The sequence below is a fragment of the Plectropomus leopardus genome, chromosome 13, assembly GCF_008729295.1.
Source record: "Plectropomus leopardus isolate mb chromosome 13, YSFRI_Pleo_2.0, whole genome shotgun sequence".
NCBI lineage: Eukaryota > Metazoa > Chordata > Actinopteri > Perciformes > Serranidae > Plectropomus > Plectropomus leopardus.
Window position 1 is genome coordinate 356,842 of NC_056475.1, and position 17,774 is coordinate 374,615.

The 17,774-nt window shown below is 41.3% G+C and overlaps 2 protein-coding genes across 2 annotated transcripts in view; both read left to right on the forward strand.

The window, feature by feature from the left end:
* Nucleotides 1-2,812, forward strand: part of LOC121952669 (calcium/calmodulin-dependent protein kinase type II subunit alpha-like) — a 16,817-nt gene extending 14,005 nt beyond the window's left edge. Inside the window, exons 10-12 of the mRNA XM_042499471.1 lie at nucleotides 1,600-1,741; nucleotides 1,910-2,040; nucleotides 2,705-2,812. Of these exons, the coding sequence (XP_042355405.1) occupies nucleotides 1,600-1,741; nucleotides 1,910-2,040; nucleotides 2,705-2,812 (381 nt within the window). The remainder of the gene's footprint in view (nucleotides 1-1,599; nucleotides 1,742-1,909; nucleotides 2,041-2,704) is intronic.
* Nucleotides 2,813-5,911: 3,099 nt separating this feature from the next.
* On the forward strand, nucleotides 5,912-10,286 carry LOC121952670 (neuronal acetylcholine receptor subunit alpha-9). Its single transcript, XM_042499472.1, has 5 exons — nucleotides 5,912-6,103; nucleotides 6,187-6,341; nucleotides 6,439-6,685; nucleotides 7,750-8,035; nucleotides 9,550-10,286. The coding sequence occupies exons 1-5, from the start codon at nucleotides 5,912-5,914 to the stop codon at nucleotides 10,284-10,286; spliced, it is 1,617 nt and encodes a 538-aa protein (XP_042355406.1).
* The last annotated feature ends 7,488 nt before the right edge of the window (nucleotides 10,287-17,774 follow it).

Genomic DNA, 17,774 nt, shown 5'->3' on the forward strand with positions numbered 1-17,774 from the left:
ACGCTCTAGGTATCCCTCTGCGTCTGCATGTTACGCTCTAGGTATCCTTCTGCGTCTGCTGTTGACGTTCCAGGATGCTGCTACCGTGACGTCAACATGAGCGCATGGCGTGATGCTGCTGCACGTGGTTATGTTTAGGCAACAACAGCACATGGCGACCGACGGCGGGACGCCAACAAACACACATACTGACACGGATGTGTAGGATTAGAGGAAGGAGGCACACGGTGAGGCGGAGAAATAAAACACCACATTCAGACGGGAAAAAAAACACAGATGATGGTATGTTCAGTCAATATGACCTGAGCTCAGAGCACGGACCATCATCGGCCTCAACGACTCGGACCAGCTGTGCACTCAGAAAGTATGGACCGGCTCGTTATGGTGATGATGAAGGTGACGATGACGCTGTTGAAGATGATGAATGCGTGCTGCATTATGTGTGTGTGTGTGTGTGTGTGTGTGTGCCAGCTGGCGTGCTCTCTGAGCTGTTAGCGCTCACACTTTAACTCCTCGGGGAGTTGATGCTGTCTCACAAACTGCAGAGTCAGCGTTCGCCGGACCGTGAAGACGTTTGGACAATGAAGTGAGACAATGAGAGGCGGAGCCTCAGGCTGATTTACACCAACACCTCAGGGTCGTCACGGTCCCACCTGACAGGAAGGTAGGACAAAGTCGTCTTTTTAGTTGATGGGACGAACCTGTTGGATTCTCTGGATCTGTATCGGCTGAAATAAATGATGTGGTCACTGCGCTGCAGAAAAAAAAAAAAAAAAAAGATCTGTTAATGATAAAAATGAAACGTCTTCTCATCAGTGTCCTCTTGATTCCAGAAAAGTTGGACAGGAGCATGTCTCCACTGTGAGACATTAGCTTTTCTTTGAACAACACTCAGTCAGGGTTTTGAAGCTGAGGACACTAACTGCTGATGTCCATTCTGTCTTGATGTACTGTGGGATCATTTTGGTGATATTTACAGAAAACATGCCTTCCAAATGTACACAGTTCTTTCTTTTTTTTTTTTTTTTTTTAGAAAAAATAAAAATGCCAAATAAAAGGTTTTATATAACAACATTTTTAAAAAATAACAATTTTTAAAAAAAATAACCTAAAATGGCAAAAAATAAATAATTGAAAAAAATAGCCAAAAAGTTGTAAGAAAATAAAAATCAGCAAAACATTTTCTTTAAAGGTCACCAAAAAAACCCAAACTTAAAAACATTTCCTTAATGTTTTCCTTAAAAATAGAAGACAAAATAATCCCTTAAAAAAGAAAACGTGCCTTCCAACCATTCCAATCTTTATAATTTGTCAAATTATTTAAAGAAGAAAAAAAGCCAACAATTTTTGCCAAAATAAAAATGAGCAGAAATCAAAGAAAACACACTTTTCAGACCTGCAGCATTTTTTGATGAAAAAAAATAAATAAATTTTATAGAGGAAAAAAAAAGCCAAAATGTTTTCTTTAAAAATCACCTAAAATTTGGGCTGTTAAGAATCTGGAGGGTTTAGCCCAGAGGACAGGACGTCCCTGATGAGATGTCCGTCTCAGATGAGTTCAGAGAAGACAAACGTGTTTCTGGATGTTTCGTTCTGCAGTCTGAACCTGATGAACTCGACACATCGACTAAACAAGCGATCAGCAGTGCAGTCCCAGGGGTCAAAGGTCACCGTCTCCACAGTTCCTCAGCCTTGTCTCTGATACGCAGAGATCTCTCCAGGTTCTCTGAATCTTGTGATGGTATTTTGGGATGTAGAAGGTGACCTTGACGAGTCCTTGACGTGCAAGTTTTCTAAGACAGCTTTTATTTACATGAGGGCACTTCAGGAGGTTAGGAGCCCTGAGGAGGTTCTCAGAGTTCTTTAGGAGGTTCTGGATGTCCTTTAGTATGTTGAACACCTGTGAGAGATTTTGGAGACACATCGTCTCCACCGGCGTCATCACAAAATCCCATCTTGGTCAGTGACGAGGTCCTGGTGGTCACTGAGGAGGTTCTGGAGCTCCGTCAGATGGATTCAGACGGAGTTCAGCAGGTTTTAGTGAGTCCTTAAGAGGTCCTGAGGTTCTGTAGTATGTTGAAGTCGTGGGGGACATTTTGGAGACACATCGTCTCCGCCGTCATCACCAAAACACCAAATAAGGGAGTATCTGCTGGAGGAGCGGTGTTGGTCTCTCTCTGAGATCCCTGATCTGGAACAAGAGCGCTGCAGCTGCTCTCAACACCTGACTCAGATACCTTGTGTTGGTTTTTACTTTCATTAGTCAGCAGACTGTAAACACAGTGTCAGGTTTAATGGAAATCTGGCCTGTGGTTGTTAGGACGTCTTGTCGGGGGACAAAGGTGTCGTACAAAGAGACAGGAAGACTGTTGTCATGGCGGCCCCTCGGTCCTCCTGCCGGCTGAAAAACCTCAACTCAAACATCATTAAATATCGAGATGTTTGAACAGAACGACGTGAAAATAAGACGTAAACGTCTGAAGGGTTCAGTCGGGGCTGCAGGACTGTTTTTGTCTCACGGGCTTAAAGTAAAACTCTGTCTCACAAATATCATGTTTGGACTAAACATGAGATTTATACGCCGCTGAAAATAGTCCCCAACAAAGTCACCGTTTCTTGTTTGCTTGATAAAATCGACAGTGAGCGGCTGTTTGAGGAAAATACGGACAAACTATTCATTCGTGTTTCTGAAAATCCTCGACAGCAACCGGTGAGCTCAGAGCTGAGAGACTCAGACAGGAAGTCAGGCAGTGTTGAGACGAACTACAATGTCCAGTTCTGGTCCTTTAATGGGAAACATACGGACCAGTGACTCAGTCTGCTTTGTTTGGGGGCCACTTCTCCAAAATGACAGGAGGCCAGGGGCCAGTCACAGCGGCCTAATACGTGTTTTTAGGATGTGTTTAGGATTTCAGGACATTTCTAGAATTTAAAAACATTTCCAGGATTTGAGGACATTTCCAGGATTTGAGGACATTTCCAGGATTGAAGGACGTTTCAAAGATATTAGGACTTCTCTCGGACTGAAGGATGTTTTTAGGATTATAGGACATTAGGGTCTTAGCTGGGACCTCTGTCGGGGGTGTGGGGGATCTGTTTTGGTGCTGTTTTATTCACTCTGGCACCTTCTGGACACTAAAAGAACAAAAGGACAAAAACTTTTCCCAGTGTCAATCACTTTATTTTTATTGTAAATTAGAAAATGGTTGTGGGGCCACCGGGGCTCTTTCGGGGGCCAGATTTGGCCCGTGGGCCATAAGTTGAGTAATCTTTTACAGTGGTGCTGGTGTTTGTTTTCAGACTCTTGAATCAGTCAAACGGAGCTGATGAGAATCAGACTAAATGTTTCTCCTCATTAGACGTCTCCTCTTTTATGTCGGACAGATTCAGAGCTTCACCTCCACATTTCCATTTTTGTCCAAATGATGTTGATGCGCTCTGTCTCTGCGGTCGCGTTGCTCAGTGAGGTATTATTTTGTGGTTATCTGAAGGCCACTGAAGCGACGGCAGTCTCGTGTGTTTCCTTTTTAGTGCAAAGCATGTTAGTGATGCTCTGTATTTATTTTTATCTTTAATGTCTCCTCTCAGTTTGCGTTTGGGAAACGCGAGCCTGGATCTCTGTTGTGTTTATCAGAAGGAAAGGGAAAACCAAACACAACAATATTTTAAGAGTATATATTTATGCTCCTAATCCAGGGCAGAGTACAGCGTGAATCCGCAGGCTCACAACATCTACTTGTTTGTTCAGATCTGAAGCCGCACTCAGTGTTTTTGTTGGGGGTGTTTGAGTCTGCAGCAGGAGCGCTGACGCTGCTGCAGACGTGGACGCAGAGCGCAGCATCACCCTGAGGCTGCTGCATTCAAAGATTCATTCATCAAAAAATATTATATACATTAACATGACTGATGATGACTGTAACGGACTCTTGACACGAGCGAGCCGGCCGAAAATGATCGATGATCCTGATCCCCTCTCATCTTCGAATGTCCGTCCACCTCGAACATACACATGCATATACAAAAAAACAAAAAAAAACAAAACAACTTTATGGAACAACCCGTAAATTCAACAATTTAAAACTGTTGTTGAAAAATCTGCACTGTCCATCTGGAAGACAAAAATAACATTTCTGTAACTTCATCACAAAAACCACATTAACCACATCAGAAAATCACAATGATTTCTTCTGCTCTTCTGCTGTTAAAGCAGCTCAAATAACTTTTTTTGTCAGTGTTTTAATATTTATGCCAAAAACATTCTCTTATTGGTTGTTTTAGTTCATTTTCATGTTGAGGTCATTTTCTTGTTTCTTTGTTAGTTTAAAAAAAAATTAAAATGGAAATCCTGTTTTGCAACATTTTTACTGATTTCTAGCTAATTTTTGGATCATCATGTTTCATCAACCTGCTCATCGCCTTTTCCCCCGTGTTTTTGAAAGAAATCAGACCCATTTGTTCTGGTATCAAAGGGTTAAATCTACTTTCTTTAATCTTATATATTTTTCTTATACAGCATGTAGATCTGAAATATTCATTCCATTATATTAAGCTGCATAAATCCCCGGACACTGAGCCAAAGCCTGTGCTGCAGCGTCCTCAGAGAAGCACCTTGTGTGTTCATAAAATTGCTCTCTGTGAACTTCGTGAAGTTTCTCTGGCGGCTGAACTTCATTCCACGTCTGCGTCCGGAGACGAGCGGCTGCGGCAGACAGTCGGTCTTTGTCCCGAGCGTGTCGTTATAAACAGGTTTCAGCTGAGGTGTTGCTTCCTCTCTCGCTCTGACAGCATAAACTATAATTCTGCGCCTCAGATCTCATTATCGTTGTTACTCCAGAGCTTCGGACTGTTTGTTGAATCCAAACACACATCAGCAGTGTTTGTGTTTTTGGCTGTAATTCAGATGGTGAAGGAGTTTTTTTCTTATGCTGTGTGACAGCTGATTATTTCAGCATTTGAACTTTTTCAAACTGTCACAGAAACATTAGCTTTTCCTTTTGCCTTAAAAAAATAAAAAGTAAATGATTATTTTATTTAGTTAATGATGGTTAATTATTTGTGGTTGTATATAATGTTTATATTTTAAATTTTTATTGGATTAATGTTTTCTGACTGGTTTCTTTTTCTGCTCTTTGTTGGTTATGTTTTGTTGTATATTTCTGTAATTGTATGGGGGGGGGGGGGTCTTTATTTTTATTTTTGCTTTTTACCTGCATGTAAAAATAAAAAAAGATAAGAAGAGAAAGCACAGAATCTTATAAGATAAAAAAAAAGGATAAAAGGTTGAATGCACAGAACAGAAGATGGAAAATAAAACAAATCCCATTAAATTACAGCTCCCACACCAGGAGCTCCAGGCAACGTGGCTAAAAACATGACAACAGTGACTTTTTCAAAACAACTTGGCACGTCGGGGCTTCAGGACACTTGGATGTGGATGTTTTGGGTAAATGATGTTTTAGGTTTTTATTGACGTGGAATTTTGCACACACAGAAAAAACTGAACAGACCTTCACTTACTGTCATCATTAGTTGTCACAGGATTTAGAGGAATTACCAGTCAGCCGACGTCTGCTGATTAATGTTAATGTTAATATAAACCTGAGGTGATTAGAAGGTTAATTGAACTGGGAAATGTGGTTTCCATGTGTATGAGTTATGGTATGTGTGCAGGATGGACTGAGCTGCAGGATGTGCTGCTGGAGACATTTCAGAATTAAAAGAAAAGTACAGCAGAGAAGAAAGAGACTGACAAAAGGACTTCATACACACCTCATAACAGCCTCATAACAATTCGAAAAATATGCAAGAGAATCAGACCAAGGTGAATAAGAAGATAGAAAGACAATAATAAAAGTAAGATTAAAAACACAAGAAACTGATTCCCTTAAGGATGAAAAACTTGAAAATGTAAATGTCCTGTTTTAACAAAGATGTCTCTGTCTCATTGTGTCCCCCAGTTTGTCTGGCCGCTCACGGTCGCTTCGCTCAGAAGCTGCTGAATGACTTGTTCTCCAACTACACCAACGCCCTGCGGCCGGTGGAGGACACGGACCACATCATCAACGTCACACTGCAGATCACTCTGTCCCAGATCATCGACATGGTAACCCCCCCCCCCCCCCCCCCCCCCACCTTCATGCCGTGTGTTTGCCAGCTGATGCTGACGTGTTTGTGTCCTTTCAACAGGATGAGCGGAATCAGATTCTGACAACCTACCTGTGGGTCCGCCAGGTGTGGATGGACGCCTACCTCACCTGGAAGAAGGAGGACTATGACGGCCTCGACACCATCCGCATTCCCAGCAGCTACGTGTGGAGACCCGACATTGTCCTGTATAACAGGTAGGTGTGGCCTCCTGCTGGCCGATTGGCCCGGCGTACAGACATCTCAGCTCTTATCCCATGTTTGTTCTCCTTCACATGACTTCCTGCGCCACAGTGCAGACGACGAGTTCTCCAGCTCCATGGAGACCAACGTGGTTCTCCGTAACGATGGCCAGGTGATGTGGGACCAGCCGGCCATCACCAAAAGCTCCTGCTCCGTGGATGTGGCCTTCTTCCCCTTCGATCTGCAGCAGTGTCACCTAACCTTTGGATCCTGGACTCACAATGGCAACCAGATGGACCTTTTTAACGCCTTGGACAGTGCTGATCTGGCTGACTTTGTCCCCAACGTGGAGTGGGAGGTGAGTGGTAAACCAACACAGTCTTACTTTGAATACTTACAATGGTGCCACTCTATCAGGACGACACAGCATGCAGAAAACAGCACGGTCCTTATGTTTACACGACACCGTGGACTGCCACAATGGTTAGGATGAGGCAACAAAGTCACGGATGGTTACGTTTGGGCAAAAGACTGCACGAAAGTCGGTTGATTGTGGGACCTTCCGCCTCCCCACCCACCCGCCCTATAAGCACACTCGCACTGCTGATATTACGTGGTTACCGGCAGCGATATATCACCAGGCGCCACCCAGCGCCGTCCTTCAAGCGTTTCATGTGCACATGACCAGTTCTGTCTGGTTGAGTCCTCTTGTGACGCCACCCGTGCGCGTTGCATGTGGATGTGCCTGGTGCCACCCAGCCATCCCTCTGCGTACAATAACGGCTCCACCGGTTCTGTTCAAGCGCGTTGTTATCTGACGCCGTCTTGCCGTATTCTGGGTGAACGGGGAAGGAGACTTTTTTAAATCACTTTTTAAAACCCATTTTTATAGATTTCCTTTATTCTATTTATTAACTGATGTATTTATCTGTTTTTTAAAATCTCTCTTCAGCTACTTGTTTTGCCGCTCTTTCTCTATTTATCCGTATCTTATCCTTCTTATGTCGTCTTCTTACAATATTTCTTAAAATTTTGGTATAGTCTTTTATTGCATTTATTACTATATTTTCTAAAACTTTGCTCATTTGGTACTTTAACTGCCTTTTGTGATCTTCCTGTTGTATTACCTTTATTCCTTTTATCTGCTTAATTCGTGCTGACCTTTTTTGTGTGGTTGCATTTTGTTCTTGTCCTTTTGTTTGACCTTTTGAGGACGTTCTCTGTTTGGCATGTTTGCTATATGAATAAAGCTATTGTTATTATTATTATTTTGGTGTCGTGCTGGTATTCTGAAAGTACTGACAGATCGGCACTATTTGATGAGTCCGGAGTGGGAACAGCTGGGTAACCTCGCTCCTGTTTTAGGATCAGCATTTCATTCTTGAGTCTCATTCCTTCACAAGATCAGTTTTTTCCGTCCAGGTTCTGGGCATGCCGGCCAAGAAGAACGTCATCTTGTACGGTTGCTGTTCGGATCCATACCCGGACATTACGTTCAGCCTCCACCTGAAGAGACGCGCCTCCTTCTACATCTTCAACCTCCTCATCCCCTGCATGATGATCTCCTTCCTGGCTCCTCTGGGCTTCTACCTGCCGGCTGACTCTGGTGAAAAGGTTTCTCTGGGTGTCACGGTGCTGCTGGCCCTCACCGTGTTTCAGCTGCTGGTGGCCGAGAGCATGCCGCCCTCCGAGAGCGTCCCACTGATAGGTGAGAACCTCAAGTTTGTTTGTTTTTTGTAAAGATTATATTTTACGGGACATTTCCCTTTATTGATAGGACACCTGTAGAATGACAGGAAATGTGGGAGAGAGAGGGGCAATGACACGCAGCTAAGGCCTCGGTACATGGGGAGCTCACTCCAGCAGGTGAGCTAGAGGCCGGCCCACGAGAACCTCAGGCAGGTTTTGTTGGAGTTGTTCATTTGGTGAGAAAATATTATGGATGACATATTTAAACGGGTTTCTGTGTCAAATGTCGTTGGTTTGGTAGTTTTTTTTTCTTTTAATTTTACACTTAAAAATAAAATTTTAAAAAGTTTGGGTGGTTGGGATCATTATCGGGGCCATGCCTTAATAATTAAAAGTAAGAGAAGAAAGTTGCCAGATGAGCAGATCTGCAGTCTTTTTGTTTTAATCCAATAACTGAAGACAGTAAAGATTTTGTTGCACATTTTAAGCCCGGCAGTAAACAGCCTGTTTCTGTTTGCTTGGCCAGCAGCACTGTGATGAACAGGAGGCCTGCAGGTCGATGAGAAGTGTCAGCGTTTATTTAAAATACAACAATCACAGCTTAGGAATCAATGATCTCTGAGCAGTTTAGCGTTGTAGTCCCAACGTTGGCGAATGGCGGTGTGTTCATTAAATCCTCACGTCAGCTGAGAACTGTCTGTGCAGACAGATAAGCCATTTCCGTCACTAAACAGGTATAAAGAGCACAAGTGCTGCTTCCTTTGTAGTTAAACTCGAGAAAGGACATGATTTCGATTTCCTATTTTGTGCTGCCTTCAATTGGAGGTTGTGAGATTGTCAACATGTGAAGTTCAGTACACAACATGTTTGGAAGCGCTTGGTGTAAGGATATCCTATAGGATATTCTCTGAGATTAAAGTGGGAAATTTATGATTCAAAAACTTGTCAAATACTGCTGCTTGGTCAGTGATTTTGGAATCAGACACAACGCAAAAAGGCTCCCTTCACAGCGATATGATGTCATCCATCCGGTGTCAGTTTAAAACGACACCAGGTGGGAGAAAGGGGAGAGGCACGAGTCCAACAAACCTCCGACTTTCACCCGGATGCCCGCTGTTTGCTTATCGTATGAACGTTGAGCCAAACCGTGATTACCTCTCTCTAAACATGAAAACCTTTTGCTTTTGCTCCATAAACCTAACCACAAGCTTTTTTTGCCTAAAATTAACCATGTTTTTGTTGCCTAAACATTGCGTACACCAAACGTTCTTTTGTTACCTGTAACTAACCATACATTTTTGTTACTTAAACCTAATGTGCATTTGTTGCACAAGTATATCAGTGTGAATATGAAGTGTTTTACTGATCATAAATTCATCCGCCGGATGCCCAGCGCGTCATATGAAGACATGAAAGTGCACTGACGGAGCGATGATATTTGATGAGTTGCAATGAGAAAGTGTCGGAACAGCATCTGCCCGAAAGTTTTAAATGAGCACGGATTTTAAATTCTTTCTTTTCCTCTGTCAACAGGAAAGTACTACATTGCTACCATGACGATGGTCACTGCATCAACGGCGCTCACCATCTTCATCATGAACATCCACCACTGCGGCCCCGAGGCCCGTCCCGTCCCACAGTGGGCCGAGCGCTTCATTCTGAACTACCTTGCCCGGATCTGTTTTGTCTACGAGGTTGGTGAGAACTGCCTCGGCGGGACATCGTCCGGGAAACAGCCGCTGTCACAAGATGAGACTGAAGCTCCGTCAGCCGGCGGCAGCAAAGGAACAAACTGGGATGTGAATGGGCAGGTGTGGGGAGGGAGGGTGGAGGAGGATGGCGCCGGGGAGTCTCTGAAGATGCGACGGGATCTGACCAACCAGACGGACTGGAAAGAGGATCTGTTTGTGACCATCGACCACTCGGAGGAGGAGGGAGCTGCCGGAGGACATGAAGGGGAGGAGTCCGACAGTGGCTGCAAAGGAGGAGGAGAGCGTGTCGAGGAAAAGAAAGGCGTGGGAGGTGAAGGGGGAGGCGGAGCGGGGCGGAGCAGGAGGGAGATCCTGGTGAAAACCCAGTGTGTGTGCCAACACCAGGGACTGCGCAGGAACGTTGAGTACATTGCCAACTCGTACCAGGACCAGCGAGCCGCACAGCTGCGCATCGGGGAGTGGAGGAAGGTTGCCAAAGTCATGGATCGCTTCTTCATGTGGCTCTTCTTCATCATGGTCTTCTTCATGAGTATCCTCATCCTGGGGAAAGCTATCTGATGCAGATCGAGGCAGATCGAGTGATGGTGGCAAGTTGGGACATCCATAAAATAATTTGCTCCATTAATTCCAAAATCAGTCTTTGTGTCTCAAAACAAGTGAGCAGTGATGGATTTGTATGGATAGTTGTGACTTTCAAAAAGGTTTAAAGGTTCACTCTACCATTTTTGTGTGCAGCACGCCAACCTGCCCGAATTTTATACTTTATCTGGTAGTGATGCAAAGGTCAAGATTTTTATTTAAACCTGCACCGCATGCTCTGAGAGCCAATCTGCCCCAACCCGTAAATACATGCAATAATCAATGACCCGAACCTGTACCGCAAACTGGCACACCTGCAAACCAGAGCTGAAAGTTCCTGGCTATGGCCATCTCTCATACTACTCATCATTTCAGTAAATATCGCAATATAAAACGTGTTTTTTCTGTTCTAGAAAGTACAAACGTAGGATGACAGCAAGCACTCATCTTAAACCCTCTGTAACCTGAGCAAATTTGCTTGAGTTCTTTCAAAAATGTGGGAAGATGGCAATGTTCAACTCAACAAGACATGGCCCAAAAATTAGCAAGAAAATAGTAAAACGTAAATTACCTGAAAACAAACAAACAAGCAAATAAACAAAAAGGAAAGTAAAAAAGAAAGAAAGAAAATGATCAAATTTTTAGATGATTTGTTCATCAATGATTTTTTTCAGTTGCTGGACATTTCCCGCTTAAGCTACTTCTGATGTTTTCTTCTTATGCTTTTTAAAGAAATCAAACCGATGTTCTCATGTTTCAGAGGTTTAACCGCTAGTGAAAGGCTTCTGAATGTAGAACAAGAGAACTGATTTCGTTCCAGGTTTTGAAGTGTTAAAGTGGTTATGTCATTAGTTTGATCATGAGCGCACAGCTGATAACCTGTGTGGTTTGTTTACATGAGCACACAGCTGATTGGTACAATGGTTTGTTTACATGACATTACAGAGGTGAACTGAAGCATCAGCGTGGTTCCAGAAACATCTAAGTTGCATTAAATACAAACTGATTAGCCATAGTCAAGTCTGAGTGTCTATATAGTTGCCATGGTAGTGCCATTTCTGCTCCAATCAGATTAATGATTGCAAACTAAACTATTGGTATTTCTGTTTGTAGTGTTTTACAGTGAATTTTGCTAAAATTATGAGATTCAGAAAAAAAAGGAGCCAAAGTGAACTGAGGAATAAAGTGTCTGATGAATCTGTGAAGGAAAACAGAACCTACTAAGTAAATATTAAATAATCTGAAAGTAAAATTGAAATCAACAAGTAAGACTCCACCGTATTTTCTATCTCCAAAGTTCCTGAAGCATTGTGTTGTTATAAAAGTCATCCTCTCTTTTGTTGCTAGAAACATATAAAGCAAGAAGCTTCAGATAGACTCAAACATATTTGTTTTAAAAATATTACGACTTCATTCAAATTTGTGAGATTCATCTTTCTCTGAGGAAATATAAAATGAAAAGGAAAACTTAGTTTTAAAGATGAATATCATCATTAAACTTTTTTAAGAGATAAAAACAACATCAAATGACGCGGCCGGCTTCCATCTGTTTATGATGGTCAGAAATGAAAAAAATTATGTTTGTTTACATGAGTGTTCACTATTGTCTTGCAGCACACACACACACACACACACACACACACACACAAAACTATCATAGTTTAAGGAATGTAGTTTGCCACACTTTTTAATATGAGTATTTTTGAGTGTTTTAAAAATGCATGCAGGATTGTTTTTTAATCATTAGTCACGTTTAAAATAACTTTCTCTGGGACTGCAACTAATCTTTTTTTTCTGTTTATCAAGTTATGATCTGGCACAGTATTATTCATGCAAATAAATATTGACATAATCCCATCTCAACTTGTCAGACAGAAGAATCGCCTGAAATTTGAGATAAGTTTGACAAATGACTTAAACTTCAGTTATCATAATATTAATTTATGAATATGTGTCAATCTACAACCCAATTACCAAAATAAATGTCGGCATTATTTGTTTCTGCAAACCAAAAATATGATACATTTCAACTTTTTTTTGTAACAATGTAACAAACTTTACATTTTTTCAACTGTGGTTATCGAATAATCCATGTTTGGTGCCTAAAAAGTTGCTGGAAACACAATTTTTTTGGTTATATATCCCTTTTTTGTGAGTTTTTCCTCTCCCTGGCCTCAGGTTTCTATGTGTGCACATGGAAGGGCAGGGGGGGTTGTTGTCTCAGTCTTCGGCTTTCCACATAGGTGTGTGGAAGGGCAGAGATGTCCCAGAACAGAGCCATACTGCCAAACATCATACTGCAAAAAGAAATAAAGCTTTCTTTGACTACATGGTCCTGACTGAACTTGGTTCACAGTTGGTTCATCGAGTCTGGCCGAGTGTGTCGTCATTGATGAGCTGGACCCAGCTGGGGAAAGCTCTTTAAAAGCAAATCCTTTCTTCTAATGAAGTGATTAAACACTAAAATATAAAAAAGTTACAGAAGAGCAGATCATCAGTCTGAGGTCAATGTCCCAGTTTAATGATGATTCAAAGAAAATCCTGCACAGTTTATCTTTCACATTATCAGTTTATGAGCCTCACGAGTTTAAAACTGTCACTGCATGAGCGAGCCGTGCACCCAGTCTGCACATTCACAACAGTAGCTGTAATGATGCTGAATGAGTGATAATTATGGTGGTAATGAGTTATCCACTGCAAAAAATGATGTATTAAGATCAAGTGTTCAGACTCATCCAGTTGATTTATTTATTCTGAGAAATCAAATTGGATGAAACCTTTACGTTGCCTTTTAGGAAAATATGAAACAATTAGATTTTATTGCTCCTGGCAGCCTATCTGCTTTCACAAGACTTAAAATCTTACAACAAATTGTCTGTTTGAAAAAATATTATGTACAAAATATTTTTTTAAGTCACAATCAGTAAATGTTTTGGTCACAATGATTGAGTAAATTTAAGAGATACTAATCAGAAATGTCTGATGTAAAAAAAAGTTGAATGAGACTTTGGATCCAAAATTTAGGAAAAAAACAAAAAACACTACTCATTTTTTTGCAGTGTTTGTAATCTTCACAATGTGAAAACAAGAAATGCCAAATTTTTCACTGTAACTACTTGTAATACATCCTGTCTGTGTGGTGTTGAACATTTGTCACGACGCACCGTTAATGCCATAAAGTACATTAAAGATTTCTTATTGAAACTGTGTGTTTACTGAAGTTTGTGGAGACTTTTTATTTTTTCAGAATTGATGATGCACAAATGATATTTGCTATTTTATTTTTTCAGAATAATCCCCTTACTGAACAGTTTATATGATTTAATTTTTTATAATCGTTTTTTATTTAGAGAGAAGGGGGCTGTGCAGGGAGGAGATCTCGGTGCTGGGAGCTCGTGATGTGTTTCGTCATCAGACTGTTGTAGTCTGGTTGCTCAGAGTTCAATGGTTTAAATACTTGTGAAAGGCGTCTGGAAGCAGCACATGAAGTTACATTGCTCTAGGTCTCAAGGGGTTAAACTTATTTATGAGTCATATACAGCATATTAATGTAAATATAAAGTATGTTCATGTAAAAAGACTAAGCCTGGCACCAGTACTGTGAGAGTCGATGGTTTAATTCTCTGTGTGGCTTTTTTTCTTTTTTTCTGTGCAACTGCAGACAAAAGGTTTTTGTTTTTTTATTCTAGGCCATATAAGTTATACATGTTTGTGCATCCATAATTTTGGCAAAATTATAACACACAAGAAGTGACAAAATTATTTTAAAAAAATAACAGCAGAAACTATACTAACTATCACTGTTTTCTGCAGACATATATTCCAAAAATCGGTTTCTCAGTTTCTCTTTTCTGTCTGTTTGTCTCGAGCTGCCGTTGCAGGAGCTCTGCACCGTGTTAGTGCCGATCATGAGCAGCAGAGGGAGCTAAAGAATTTTAAAAATCATCCAGTCTCCACACTGGACCTCCACTATCACATGCAACACAAATACATTCAATACAAGCACAACAGAGCGGTGAAGGAATGACGTACTTTCGTAGGCCAACCAGGAAGTTAGCATCGTACTGGTTCCCTTGTCAAAAAACTTCTGGGATTCTTGAATGGGATTTCAATTATCACCCAAAAAAACCTCTGTGACGCACACAGGTTTATGATACTTAGTTGTTCAGCATGATAATCTTCATAGATGAACACCACGTTTGTGTGTTTTAAAGTGTAAATGAACTCATCAGAAGCAAAAAGCTTTTGTTAGGCTATAAGCCTGGATCGCCGTCTTGGTTGTGCTGTTGCTGTGATCCTGTCTGAGGCTGTGCCTGTGTCCTGGGCCTTTGTTACACTGATGCTGTGATCCTGCTCTATCACTATTGTTATATTATGTTATTGTTCCCATTATTGTTGTGCATCTTTCCCTCTCTTTCTCTCTCTTTCTTTCTTTAATGTAATTCCTGTAATTTAATTGTTATTCACAACATCTATTGCACGTCTGTCCATCCTGAAGAGGGATCCTCCTCAGTCGCTCTTCATGTGTTTGTGCGTTCGTGTTTTAACTGGAGGTTGTTTTTGCTGTTTGTAATGTGTAAAAGTTCCATTTGTCTGTTTTTGTTAACTGTTGCTACGATGTTTTACACTTCCCTCTCTATTGAAAAAGAGGTTTAAAATCTCAATAAATCTTTTACCTGGTTAAGGAACATATATTATTAATGTAAATGTTCAGAAAGGTCACGGGGGGAGTTTCCTGTGAGGGCGGCTGAGCTGTGATACAGTTTTATCCAGCAGACTGTGACCACAGAGCCATCGGGCACACCCTCCGCTGTGACCGGCTCAGCAGTAAACATGTGATCTGACACGGCTCTCCTCGCCGTGTCACCAGCATCTGTCGCCGTGGTCGAGATCTGACGGACCTTGGGTTGTTGCTGTCGCCGTGATTGTGGCTGCACTCTGGTTGTTATGATTATGGCTGTGACACATTTGTTTGCAAAGGGCGTAACGTTAACTGCATGCAGCGGTTTGACCCGTTTGTGTTGGCTGAGCCTCCAAACCGAAGCTATTTCTAAACTCCTGGAGCCGCACTCGTACAGCCTGCGACCTCAAAGAGCTGCTCCCTGTGATTAAACACCAGAATTATGTAACGCCTGATGCTTATATTACTTATATCGTATTGTGTAATACATTAAAAAAGGACAGCTATTTATATTATAAAGGGCTGTATACAACACTAGGATGATTGTTCATATCATATAGAGGTTTGTATATAAAATTTGGGCAGTGGTTTATGTAGAATGTGAATGTATACAGGGGCAGGATTAAATAACCTGTACCTCTTCCCACTCCTTTTTTAACATGTGATATTTAACACTTTGAAACCAGGCCACCTTGGCTTGGTTTATTTCAAAAACATGGAAAGAAGGAAATTATCAGTTTAAGAAGAAATGACCCAGAAATTTGCAAGAAATTAGAACAGAAGTACAAGAAATACTCCCTAAAAATATGCAAAGAAAGACCTTAAAAAATGTGATATTTTTTCTTTTAAAAGTTAATGACATGGAAAAAAATGCTTAAAATTTTAATATTATTTTATTATTTTCATTTATTTAAAAAATACAGATATATACTTTAAAGTTTTTCTTGAGCTATCACACTCACGAGAGTGAGACAGACAAGGTCACAGTGACCTTTGAGCACCAAAATCCAACCAGTTCATCTTTGAATCCAAGTAGATGTTTGTGCAAAATCTGAAGACACTTCTTCGAAGACATCCTTGAAATATCGCATATGGCCGTACGAACAACCTGAAAACATAAAGCCTACGACCACAGTTGTCACCAGCATGGGGCCTAAATTTCTGGGTGTCAGAGTTGCATAAAACCACTAAGATTTTAGGGTTTAGAGTTGTGTGGACATGTTAACCAGTGTTGTTGAAATGTAAAGTTTCAACATAAAAATGTGCAAATGTAAGATATCCATTGTTTGCAGACAAGTACAATGCCAACATTATTCTGGCGATCGGACTGGGATATCAGAGTTTTCAATTGTACAACTTTGTTGTGAACAGTGAGCCAAAGAGCTGCTGGGAGCTCAGGGGACTACACTGCCCCCTAATGGTCCACCAGTGTCGTCACTGCATTTTCCAGTTACCACAGCAGCCAGTAATGAGTGTTAATGTTTCTGAAACAAATGCAATCATTAATGAGGTCCACCGTGAGCTGCCTCCTAACAAAAACACTTATCCATAGTTTCTTATGGTAATTATCCCTCTGGGAGCAAAGAGAGCGGCCCTGTAATAGATGTTTATCAGGGCTCAGAGGATAACGCTGATTATAGGTGTTAATGAAAGCTCCTGGGAGCTACAGATACTCACTTCACCGTCAATGCATGATGAAACTTTCAAACTTACTAAGTGTTCGTCCACAGCTAGCAAAAACTCAGCAACTACAGGTCTGATTTTGATGAAATGTGCTGTGGACATTCATGGACCAAACAATTCACGTGAACTCTCTTAAAATATCATTTTCCATTCACACATAGAGACATAATCTAATAGATAGACTACCGTGAAACTTTACAGAGGACACAAAATCTTTTGGCTTTCTATGACTTTTTGTCAGTAAAACATGGTATGGCCCTTCTGTCCAGGTACTTCCGGTTTGAGGCTGTGTTAATGACATTTACGATATTCGTGTGCCACTAACTTTGTGGTGACGCTATGGGGAAAACTCTTTCCTGACAATGACAAAGAACTGGTCTGTAAACAAATGGTTTTGTGGAAGAACTTGACAGAACTCTGACTTTAGACTCATCCATTGCAGTAACAGTTTCTGTCCGACTCCTCTCAACAGCTGGATTGTGGTTTGTCATGGTTGTCAAAATTTAACAATACACACGGAAATATAGATTTCACACATGAACACTTCGTATATATGGATGTAACAGTGTCTAGCTGAAAAGCCAACGACGACAGTCGGACTGGACAGCGGGACCACGAGGCCTCTGGCAGCTAGCCCAAATACCAACAGAATTAGCAAGAAACTTTTCATTTAAAAACACGTCCTTCTGGATATAAAATGTCATCACATTATCTTTTCATCCTATTACACATTTGTGTGCAGTTTCGTCATGATTAGTGTATGAATTCTGGAGTTCTGGCCAAAAACATGTTTGGTGAGGTCACACTGACCTTTGACCTTCAACCACCAAATTCCAGCCTTTTCATCTTTGAGTCCAAGCAAACATTTATACCAAATTTGAAGAAATTCCCTCAATGAATCAGACAGTCAAGTTCACTCTGACTTTTGACCACCAAATTCTAATCAGTTTATTGCTGAGTCCAAGCAGACGTTCGTGCCAAATTTGAAGTATTTCCCTCAGGACATGCTTTAACTGTTGCTGTTATGTTTAAAGGACATGCGGATGCACAACCCGACAACACAGTGCCTCCAGCCGCAGCTATCAGCGGTGTGAAGGCATGAA